At 45.8% G+C, this 12,325-nt stretch overlaps 1 protein-coding gene across 3 annotated transcripts in view; it reads left to right on the top strand.

Annotated features, from left to right (window-relative positions):
• Positions 1-1,696: 1,696 nt before the first annotated feature.
• Positions 1,697-12,325, top strand: part of RCBTB1 (RCC1 and BTB domain containing protein 1) — an 86,390-nt gene continuing 75,761 nt past the window's right edge. For all 3 annotated transcript variants that reach the window (XR_015051078.1, XM_085854093.1, XM_085854092.1), the window contains exons 1-3: positions 1,697-1,940; positions 8,506-8,656; positions 8,973-9,139. Coding sequence is in view for 2 of the 3 variants with exons in the window: in XM_085854093.1 (XP_085710219.1) it covers positions 1,815-1,940; positions 8,506-8,656; positions 8,973-9,139 (444 nt within the window). In the remaining variant the exon portion in view is untranslated. The remainder of the gene's footprint in view (positions 1,941-8,505; positions 8,657-8,972; positions 9,140-12,325) is intronic.

The raw sequence follows: 12,325 nt of genomic DNA, 5'->3' as shown, positions 1-12,325 counted from the left end.
TGTAAAAAATAATGAAGAAGAGTAAAAAAAATGAAGAAGAAGAAGAAGAGTAAATAATGAAGAAGAAGAGTAAAAAATGAAGAAGAGTGAAACAATGAAGAAGCAGAGTAAAAAATGAAGAAGAAAAGAAAAAATGAAGAAGAAGAGTAAAAAATGAAGAAGCAGAAGAGTAGAAGAATGAAGAAGAAGAGGAAGAGTGAAAATGAAGAAGAAGAAGAGTAAAAATGAAGAAGAAGAGAATAATGAAGAAGAAGAGTAAAAAATGAAGAAGAAGAGTAAAAATCGAAGAAGAAGAGAATAATGAAGAAGAAGAAGAGTAAAAAATGAAGAAGAAGAGTAAAAATTGAAGAGTAAATAATGAAGAACAAGAATAAAAAATGAAGAAGAAGAGTAAATAATGAAGAAGAGTAAAAATGAAGAAGGGTAAAAACAATGAAGAAGAAGAGTAAAAAATGAATAGGAATAGTAAAACAATGAAGAAGAAGAGTAAAAAAATGAAGAAGAAGAATAAATAATCAAGCGCTAAAATAAGACATGCTAAAAATTATGACTTCGTCACATTGTGTGGCGGCCATCTTGGATAGAAAAACACACCTTTTCCGATTAACACTAAACTTGACAGACGTGTTCCAACACACGGTTTGAAGCAGAATATAAATTTGTGATGTCATAGGTCACATGGTTCGTCAGCCCTCTTGGATCGAAAATTTATAATTTTTTTATTCTTCTTCTCCAGAACAGCCGGACAGATCGAGGCAAAAATTCACGCACACTTTCCCCAAGACATCCTTTCACAAGTTAATTAATTTCTAATCGATAGGTCACACGGTTTGGCGGCCACGTCGAATTTACCCTGAAACCCTCAAACATCTTCTCCAGAACGGCCGGTCAGATCGAGGGGAAACTTCCCGTACGTATCGCACCCGAGTGGTGAATATAAGTATGTTAATTTCTAATTGATAGGTCACACGGTTTGGCAGCCACGTCGGATTCAAGAACAACATTAAATATAGTTTTCTCCGGAACCGCTCATCCTATCGTCGCGAAACTTTGCGACCGTCGTTTAAGTCTCACGTCGTATCGAAGGCGTGGTGTACGGGTACCCGGTCTTCACTGCCAGCAGTTATAAAGTGGCAGTTCTAGTTCTAGTTTATTTTAGTTTTACAGTTGCAATGGCAACCCACCCAAACAAGGAAACTATACATATTTGTGGTGTCAGAATGTTTGTCAATAAATGCTGAAAATGGTCACCAAATGTCATGGCAATCGGACTATCACCCCGAAAGTGATGATATACAAAATGTGGGAGAAGACACGTTGTAACCCCTTCAGCATGATTGGGGTTCAGTCGAAAACACGTTTTGTCTTGTAAAATCCCCCAGCATGCACCAGTTCGGTGGTTCCCAGCAAAAAGTCGAAGCTGTGGACAGAAAGAATACCAGGAAGAAGAAATTTGGCGCTTTGGGCCGAGCTGTTTCGATTTCATGAAAATATGGTCTGAAGCTGCCCGACCAGCAGTGATTCCGACGCCGGCGATGCAACCAATGCACCGAGAGCTAAAACACCGCCCAATCATAACCTTTCAAACTCAAAATCACTTTCAATTTCACATTTGATTTCATGAAGCGGGAAGTAATTTTATACGAACGACCTTGTTATAGTCATGATAAATAGTTGGGGATGTTTAAACCAGATTGTGGAAGCTCTTGCCGACGGTATTTTGGATTTTTTAGCGGATAGTAAAAAAACAACAAACAAACGGTTTATTTGCATGAGGCAAAGGACAGTAAGCACCGTTAGGTCGTGATTTCAGTATGCTGGACGTGGGTCGGTGGCCCATCTTCGCACTGTTGTCCCCCGACGAGAGGGCCTCCGTACGTCAAGCGTGTGTCTTCGGGCCTTCAGGAAACGAGGCGATCTACGTGACGAACCAAGGCGAGGTGAGTGCGCGGCGATCTCGACGATGTGTTGTATCCGAGCAGGCTGGTAATGGACAACTGGCTCACGTCACGACATAACAACCTGAGGGGCTTTGCGTTGTTCGACGCGCTTTTGATTCTTACTCGGACGTGACATCGGGGTATAATGCCGTGCGTGCCGCCATGTTGGTTGTATTTACTTCCTTGGTAACGATGGCATCAGTAGCTCGACAATCTTTCACGTTTATCTAATTTATTCTGAATGACTGCAATGGAAGGTTTCGCTAATTATTTGGCCTTGTTGGGTCTTGTTTACCTTTTCTTGCTTCCTTGCCAACCAATATGGTGCCCACGCACTGCATCATGGGTACCGCAACCCCTTTCTTGAGGTCGTGAAGAGAAAGTAGACCTGATTGATTGGAGAGAATTAAATTTAATTTGGATAAGGCAGGATTGAAGAAGAAGAAAAAGAAGAGTAAATATTAGAGAGTGAGGAGGAAATGGAAATGACCGAAGTTGAAAGGTTTTTAGGATCATCCCTTCTTCTAACTGCATGATTTGATTCCCATCCTGAAGATGATTCATTATGTAAGATTGTAAACCAGATTAAGTTCTCCTTTCAAATGAGCATCATATGAACTCACTCGCCTCTGCTTGTGGATACATATGATGTAATATGCAATGTTGAGATTCACATCATTGCAATATGGATGGCTAACTTAACATCCTTCACACAGGAAATCAATTTTGTTTCAATTATACAAGATCGAGGCTCATGGAAGAGCAACAAACCCCATGATGTGTTAGTGGACAGTCTGTATACTATATAAACCATGCTCGCTCTCGCGATCTCTCTCGCTCTCTCTCGCAAATTTCTTTGTTCCTTATGCATGGCCACATCTTTTAAGTTACAAACTCCAAACTCATGATACAAATACAATTTTGTGTAGGGGGTAGCATAGGCTATGTGGCTGTGGCCTCATGTGGTGGTGAGGGGTGCAGAGGTGGGGGGCATAATTTCTCTATGTAAATGAGTACTTTGAAGCGCCACCCAATGTGGGTGTGGTGGCAGAGGGTATTACAATTTCCAAATTTTCTTTGTCTGCAAAGTGTTAGTTATTCACGTTTCTCTTCCCGTGCAATTACAAATAGATACAGAAAAACAAGAAACATGGTCAGTCCGTCCATGAAGCCGTGTGACTACATGCCTATTAATTACGTACTGTTTGAACGTCAATTGCACCCTGACTTCATGCACGAAGTCTATTAATTTACGTACTATCGGAATGTACTTTTTTACCCTTTCGAGTGCTGAGACCCCTACAACCGTTGCACGGCCACATATTTTAAGTTTGACTCCAAACTCGGGGTACAAATTCAACTTTGTGTGGGGGTTAACATAGGTTATGTGACTGCTGCCTCACAGGGTGGGGGGTGTAAAATGTCGATGTAAATTTGTGCTGTGTAGCGCCACCTGGTGGTGGTGACTGTGGCAGAAGATATTGCAATTTCTTGTTTTTTACCTGGGCATCATCAAGGTTAAAGCGTTATTCACACGTAAATTTGTTCTCCTTCCCTTCTCCACCTTCCCCCCACCCCCCCCCCCAAGAAACAAAACAGAGGGGCCTGTCAGAGGCTGTCAATGTGTGTGAGACATTTATAGTGGGAAGGGACATCAGGACGAACAGGGGGCAAAGTGGTGGTGGAGCGGGATGTGAGGACAGCAACGGCGACAGGGTGTGGTGGGGGGTGGGGAGTCGCAGTTAAAGCACTCTGTACACGGGTAAATTTGTTTCCCTTTCCTTCTCCTTCTCGCCAAAAATATTTGTCAAACAGGGTGAGAAATTAGTCCGTCAGCGAAGCGAGGGGTTGGCTCTGCTGGTATAGCTTTCGGGGCCATGTTCGGATGCAATAAGCAAGGGAATGGATGAAGATGAAAAGAGGACATTGAGGAAAGGAGGAAATGCTCACCTGTAAGAGGAATTAAGAACTAATCTTTATTATCAGCTCATCTGGACATTAGTCAGGTGAGCTTATGTGATTGAGCAGTTTCCGTAGGACAGACAGACAGACAGACAGACAGACAGACAGACAGACAGACAGACAACACGTCCGTCCGTCATTATCGCTTGAACCAAACACACAATTTTGATGAAACTTGGCCACAAGCTTCAGATCTGATGCCTAATGAAGGTTTATTGAGGAAGGGAGTAAACACTCACGGCTCATTAAGGGGGTTTACGAGGGGTCTTTTTGACTCCCCTCAAAATAGGTAGGTGCTCTCTTCTCCAAAACAACACACACAATTTTGATGAAACTTCACCACAACCTTTAGCACCGGTGTTGTACCAAAGTATGTCAACTGCATCAAAATCTGCACTCATTAAAGGGGTCTACAGTGAGGGGGGGTTCTGTCCCCCCCCCCATAGGTATTTGTTCTCTTCTCTGAAACTACAGACAATTTTGATTAAAGTTGACAGCAACCTTCATCACCCATGACATACCAAAGTTTATCGACCGCATCAAAATATGCATGCTCATTAAGAGGGTTTACGGGGGAGGGGAGTTTGACTCCCCCCCCCCCAAAAAAAACCATTGAGATGGACCTTCTACTGACGCTGCGCAGTGTGCGTGAGCTTGGACCCTTTGAACTCTGAAGATGAGGGCAGTCTTTTCCTCGACCATTACGGAGATGAGTCTTTGGTCGGTTTGACTGAGATCGAGTTCATGGAGCATGGTAGCCGATTCCGGCGCCCAGACTCTGTGCCAGCTCAGAGTGATGGTGGAGACAAGTGGCATATTCTCGCTCCCGAACTTGCTTCTTACCCAGTCGAGGACATCCGGAGTGTCGTAATACCTCCGTTTCCTCGCATGTTCTTCCGACGACTTGAGAGTATCGCTCTTAATTTGCGTATCCAACACCACCGGCTTCCCGTTCTTGTCCGCTATTATATCTGGTTTCGGATCCCTGATCGTGTTTGAATCCTCGGTTCCTCGATGGCCGTGAACCCACGCTGTCTCAATCGACCACAGACGAAGCGCAAGACAGTTTTGTGTCGTCGGACCGTTCCACCGTGGGTCTGAACACATGCTTGGGAAATGTGATTGAGAGATTCCTCCGCACGACAACTTGCATCACACCATCCATCATTCCCTCGTCCCCGTCTACTACGGCTCGACCTGGAACCGGTGGGGAGAAAATTGCTCCTCACCTTCACCGAGTCGATAAAGGCACTACCAGATTGGAGCTGAGATCGACTGAGAACCCAGCCGTTCGGCTCCGGTACCCTGCTCACTTCCCGTAGGCCTCGCCCGTCCATGGCTTGGTGCAGAAGTTTGGCCGTGACTGCGTCCGCTTGTTTGATAGACCTGGGGCGCTCTCCACCGTAATGCAGGTTGTACGTTTTCCGGGTCCTCACCACATCGCCCAGTTTTGTTCAGATGACAGCTCTTGCATAAGGGCTGTCCAACTGTTCTAGCCCAGGCATCCGTTTCTCCCACAAGATGGTAATCTTCACCGAGAACTGGGGCAAGCCCAGTCCGCCATCCGCCGATCGGGCATGAAAGTACGCCACAGGAGTGTCCTTGGGCAACCTCAGCCACAATCTGAAGTGAGGGCGCATTTGCATATCCAACTTGCGGAGAGTCCATCTTCTGGCTGCTCCCAAGACAAGCCCGTGCTGGAGTTTGGGCATGAGGTGGTCTCGCAACATAAACATTCTCTGTTGAGGCTTTACGGGGCCCGCCTTAGGTTCCTCAGCCCTTCCCCGAGGACGGAGCCATCGGATGGCACCACCCCGTGGGGTTGGAACTGAATTCCCAGATACTTCAACCGACTCGTCGCGTCGAGCACACTCAGATTCCGCTGCACGAGGCGAAACACTTCAGAAGTGTCCACCACGTGTCGCTTCACCTTCACGTCAATGGTAATCGCTAGAGTCGCAGACTTTCCCACGTTCAGTGCCAGAGCCGCCACGGATAGACACGCTTGCACCGCATCCAAAGACCTTCGGAGCTAAGACGAGGTCATCGGCAAATGCCAGAGCCAGCACCGACGTTTCTCCGAGTCTCGCTCCCACTCCCTTTGGGATGTTTCTCAACACCCCATCCAACACGGAGTTGAACAAAATGGGGAAGAGGAGGTCACCCTGTTTTACTCCTCGGGTCATCAAAATTGGCAAATCATGACAGCAGTCCAAGTACGTCATACAACCATTGTATGACTGTGCGATGTAGCGGAGGAGGGGTGGCGGAGCACCCATCCTCACAGCCGCATTCAGTACCGCACTGTGGTTAATGGAGTCAAAGGCCTTGGAAACGTCCAGCACGGCGAGTCGCAAAGGTTGAAGATTCTGGGTAGCATCCCGGAGGATGGCGTCGAGAAGCATGACATTCTCGGCGCACCCGTCACCCTTCCTAAACGCTTGCTGCGCTGGATGCAACTCAAAGGCGATTATCTTATGGTGCGAGTACCGTTTGGCGATTATCTTATGGTGCAGACTCACGAGGAAGCTGCTGATCGTGATCGGGCTGAACTCGGAAGCACTCTTTGGGTCATCAGCCTTTGGAATAAGCACCGTTCTGTGGCTTTTCAGACAGTGGCAAATACCCCACAATCAGCCACAGATTGAACATCTTACTCAGACAGCCATTCGGTATGGAGCTGACCAGCCGAAAGCTGATACCGTCCACACCGGGTGCGCCGTTTCTCAATAGGGCCTTTTCTCTTTCCACATCCTGAGATGTGATCGGTCGCACCAGCTGCCAACATACCTTGGTGTTTTTCAGATGTTCAGCACCCACTTCCGATTCCCTCTCAAAGACATATTTCCAGAAGCGATGCATCTCTGCCGGATCCACAGAAGATTTACTCCGACCCCAAGTCCCAGCAATACACTGTCTAGCGACATGGACCGGGTTCACGCGGATTAGCCTTTGGACTGTGGTGAACTCGGTTCTGCGAACATGCCTCTTCGCCACCTCGTTGCCCTCACCCCGAGCATGGGGAATGTCAGGCTTTCGTATCGATACAGTGTCATGTGTTCGGCCACCAACTCGCTCTCCTCTCTCGTCTCTTCGGGTCATCCTCGTCTTACGACCTCCGACTGGGCGGGCATTGCCCCTCACGCTCGATGTTACCGATTCCACAATGCCCTCAAGTTCGGATCGAAGGTCTTCAGGGCTTACCAAATGCAAGCGACCGATAAGATCGTCCAATCGGTGCTCGCTCCATGCTGTCGTCCCTTTTGGTAGCCCTTTAATGTACCTCATAATATCATCCTTCCACTTGTCACCATCACTCTCCTGGTTTGAGTCAGCCTGGCCAACCTCCTCGCAGGGCGGGGGAACCAGGACCCTCGCCTCTCTTGTGGGAGAGACCATCTCGTCTCCGGGAATTTCGACATCCCTCGGGGGCACACACTATGTGGGGGGGGGGGAGCCCATCCTGCGTATTATTTCCCTGGGCTCGCTCTGTCAGTTTTGCTTGGACGAGTGCTTTGTAAGCGGCCTGTCTCCGCTTCCCCTCTGGCCTCTAACGATCGTCGGGGCACGAACTCCACCAATGTTTGGTTGACGAGTTTTACTCCGTCGCGTACCAGTTGCCCCTCATGGATGGCCATGGCGTACACCTCCTCGTTGTCCCACCGCGCCTTCACTCGCAGAGGGAGGTTGGACGCGTGGAACACCAAGAGATGCGCCCTCCGTCTGTGCACCCCGAGACCAGTCCTCCTCCCAAAGGTTCGACCACAGTCCACGCACACGCATTCACTCTCACGCCGTTGTGGCTCTGGCGCCACACTCTCTGGGACGACCGCAGCGGCGGCGTCCTCGTCTCGTCTGTCCATGCTTTCAGCTAACACTGCAGAGAGTGTTGGCCACGGGAAAGGGGAGTGCATCCCAGACCCTCGGCAAGCCCGATCTCTTCTTGGTACAGCACCTGCAGGTGACTGCTCCGACTCTCGCGACGTGGACGAGGAGATCTTAGGCACGTTGGGACCAGAGGTCCGAGGAATTTTGATTTGATTATCAGCACTAGATATCTTATGCTAAACTAGTAACAATATCCACTACAGCACAAGGTCAACCAAAGCTCGGGACTCTGACTCCATAAGAGTCTAGGTGTTTGCTCTCTTCTCCGAAACTACACACACAATTTTGATGAAACTTTACCACAACGTTCATCACCCGTGGTGTACCAAAGTTTGTTCACGGCACATAAATAAATCAGCGTCGCATGGGGTCTGCGTGTGGTGTGAGTGACTTGCTCCTGATCCAGGTAAGCTTCAGGACAGGTGATCCCATTTTTATTATTATTATTTTTAACACAGGATCAAAGGCTCATCGCGGAAAAAACACACACACACACACACACACACACACACACACACACACACACACACACACACACACACACACACACACACACACACACACACACACACACACACACACACACACACACCTCACTGGACCCATCATGCCAAAGGTTCCTGTATATCCTTGTAAACTTTTGATTGGGTGGTGAAAACCCAGAGAACATTGTACTGTGTCACCCAATTTCAGTGTCGTGTCTTTGTACGGCCAGGTATATGCACTGGGTACAAACAGCAGCAGTTGCCTTGGATTAGGAGATGTGGCTGGCACTCTTGAGCCACGGCGCATCGAGGGGCTTGGATTGAAGAAAGTGCGATCTATTAGTTTTGGAAGTGGTCCACACATCCTCCTCCTCACAACCGGTAACGGTGTTTGATAAATGTGGACATATTTTGTATCACGGATTTGTAAATTTTCCTCTTCATACCTGTTGCTTTTCTTGAAAGAAGTAAATGTTGGTTTTGATTTGATTAATTGATTACCATCACACTGATGTGGCAAATGTTCAGATGGGTGGTTTTTGTTGTAGTGGTTCCTCGATGTGTTTGGATATCTCGTAATACGTTGTTGGTGTGTCTTATACATGCATCTGAAAGTGGTTTAATTGCACACAAGTCACTTGTACATGTACATTGTCCAATGAAATAAAAGTACCATCTGGTTCTTGTGGTTGTACAGAGGGTGAAGTATTTGCTTGGGGACACAATGGTTACAGCCAGCTGGGAAATGGAAGTGCAAACCAGGGCTTCATTCCCAGCCCAGTGTCCACAAACTTGGCTGGGAAACGAGTGGTGCAAGTGGCGTGTGGCTCACACCATTCTGTGGCACTGTCTGATGATGGCGAGGTGAGCTCATTGAGGAGAAAGGTTAAGGATTTCTTGTCTTCCCTCCTTCACTGGAGATGGGGAGTGGAGATGGATTGTTTTTTCCTGTTTTTCTTTCCTTCTTTCTTTCCAACAATTTAAATTGCATACCATTCCATAATTTTTGAGCCAATCCTCTTCAAATTTGATACACAAGGACCATGGTCCAATACATGCAGACCTCCTTTTTTTTCATTTTCCCCATTTTGTCCCTGTTATGATTTTAAGAGGTCAACAGTGAAACACTAAAAACACCACACATTTCCATTCCTTTGTATTTGACTCAACAGAGATTTGGTGCAAAAGGTGCTTTCTCACATCCCCAATATTGATGCATCGAAACATTTCAAACTAGAGGGGCTGCATTCGCTTGCAGCGAATACGTATTTGGCAACATCATGAGTGACCTATCAGAAAATGTTAGCGGCTAACCTGTATCTTTCCGTGGTGCGAAGATATGGGGAAAAATGTGTTTTTGACCCCTACCGATCTCAGAAGATATAGGTCACACAGCTTTGGTCAAATAAGATTTTTTTTCTAGCCCCTGTTGTGACCTATCAGAAAATGTCAGCGGCTAGCCTGTATCTTTCCGTGGGGCGAAGATATGGGGCAAAATGTGTTTTTGTTGAAATTTGACCCCTTCCGATCTCAGAAGATATAGGTCACACAACTTTGGTCAAATAATATTTTTTGTAGGCCCTGTTGTGCCCTATCAGAAAATGTCAGCGGCTGACCTGTATCTTTCCGTGGGGCGAAGATATGGGGCAAAATGTGTTTTTTTTATGTTTTGTGTGACCTTAACCTTGAGAATTTCAAGGTCAAAAGTTGACACTGCACTTCCTTGAAAGCAGCCCATTTCAAAGACATAATTGTTGGTGCTCCTAGACAAAAGCCCGAGGAGGAGTTTTAGGGCAATGGATGTGTGACGAAAATAAAGAATTCCAGTAATAGTGTATTTGGCATGGAATTGCCAAATACAATTAGTCATTTTTGGGGATTACACAGAGGTTGAAGGTTGAAATTGGTAATGAAATTAGGGTTTTGGCCTACCATGCCTCCATATTTCAACCAGTTCAGCCAAGAACTAGAAGGGCACTTGGTAGAGTGCATACCTCTGCCATGCAATGCCTGATCCAGGAGAACATATTGGGGCCAATCATTTTTTGAAATATCATGCTATATATCGTTTTTTGGCCCCATCTCTCAATGGTGAAAAATCCCACGACGTTGAAAAAATTCTCGCATCTGGATTCAAATCGTCACCAAAATCAAATTGAGTCATCATGTAATATACTCAACCTGTCTACCAAGTTTCGTTCGAATCCTTGCGCAACGTTTTGAGATATTGTGATTTTATTTATATATATATATATATATATATATATATATATATATATATATATATATATATATATATATATATATATATATAATTGGTTTAGTCCTGTCTCTCAATGTTGAAGAATCACTCGAACTTCACCAAAATCGAACCAAACCAAAATTATCGGTTTCTGATCTTCACCAAAATTGAAACCATTAGTCCTTGTCACACACCCAGCATGTCCACCAAGTTTCGGCTGAATCCGTCCACAACTTTTTGACATATCCTGCACAAAAACAAACAGACAGACAGGGGTAAAAACATAACCTCATTCCACCTTCGGTGGCAGATGTAATAAGCACAATTATACTGTTACATTTTTGGGGTAGGAGCCGGTCATTACAATTTATACCTTAGCACATTTGTGTTCACCTCGTTTATAAGATCTCAGCACATGTTTGAAGGATAATTGACTGGCATATCACACATGCGTGTCTGTTCTTGCCATCTTTTCCAACGATTCTGTTAATATACGACTTACCAAATGACGTAATCCATCCCAGAATGCTCTGCGCATATGCGCACAAACCCCGAGCAACAACGGTCATCGGGGCAGAGATCGGGCATATATCGTTTGTGCCAGATAAGGATTGTTACCTAAAATGGCTCACAAATCTTCTAAAAGAACCCGAAAATACTTGGAGAGGGACCTGAAAGAATGCGGTGTGCCTCTGCACAATGAAAGATTGGGCGGACTTTCTCATCAACTCGTCCAAAAAGTTATGTTTCAGCCCACACTGCAAACCAAAACGCCTGACGATGTGGACCCATGCAAGGCTTGTGGACTTGGTGTTTACTCGTCCTCCCCGATCACCCCAGTTGGTGAGGACTTTGAACCTTGCGGGATTAACCCGTGTGAACGTGGCAGGCTTGGTGATTTATTTAATGGGCATCTGCAATTGGAAAGGCAATGCGATCATTGCCAGCATTCAGGTCGACTTCCTAGAGGGAGATACCATATCTGTTTTGGGTGCTTCTTAACACTGATTTGAAGGACATATATATGGGGCTTGTCAATGCACAACAAGTTTAAAAGGATTATATTTACAATTAATCATGCTGAGGAGGAGGTGGGAGTTGTGTGGGCGGTACGAACCCAACTCCTCTCATCCACGGATATTTATTGTATTCCTGTATTCTTGAGTCCGATTTGTATTCAGAACAGAACAATTATTTGTAAAGTGGCATATCGCACCCCCCCCCCCCGGGAGGAAAGTTATTAATCAGGGTTATCCCTTTGGTTGGCTACTTCGTGTGTTAGTCATGTGAGCCGCAATTATCGCTCAGCGACGAACCGTCTTATCTTAATCTTAAGCCGGCTATATATGGGATATTAAATGCCACCTTCAATTGCTTGTGGTTTTGGGTGGGGGGCAGACATGTGCCAACACCTTACTACCACCCATGCAGTGTAAACCATTTAAACATTGTCTTGGTTTCTTTCTTCCTATTTATTAGCCCCCGTTTGACTTGGTCCGAAACGGGGGCTTACGTATTTGGTCTTGATTTTCGTGTGCGTCCGCAACCGCATCTCAGACAAGTATGCACGGATTTTATTCGTACTTGGCACAAAGACAACACATGATGGTATACATATACACGTCATTTTTTTTCGACATCAGATCCAAGATTGCCAACTGGCATCTATTTTCGTTATAAAAACAACTCCTGTGTCAAGCACATCCTCAACCATGTTAAGGACATCCATTTACCCATCTTGTTCAAACTTGGAACACAGACAATGAATGATGGCTTCCATATGCACATCAGTTTTTTTCAAGATCAGA

The sequence above is a fragment of the Eptatretus burgeri genome, chromosome 14, assembly GCF_056783735.1.
Source record: "Eptatretus burgeri isolate ZD-2024b chromosome 14, Ebu_testis_v1, whole genome shotgun sequence".
Taxonomy (NCBI): Eukaryota; Metazoa; Chordata; class Myxini; order Myxiniformes; family Myxinidae; genus Eptatretus; species Eptatretus burgeri.
This window is presented reverse-complemented; position numbering and strand designations above follow the sequence as displayed.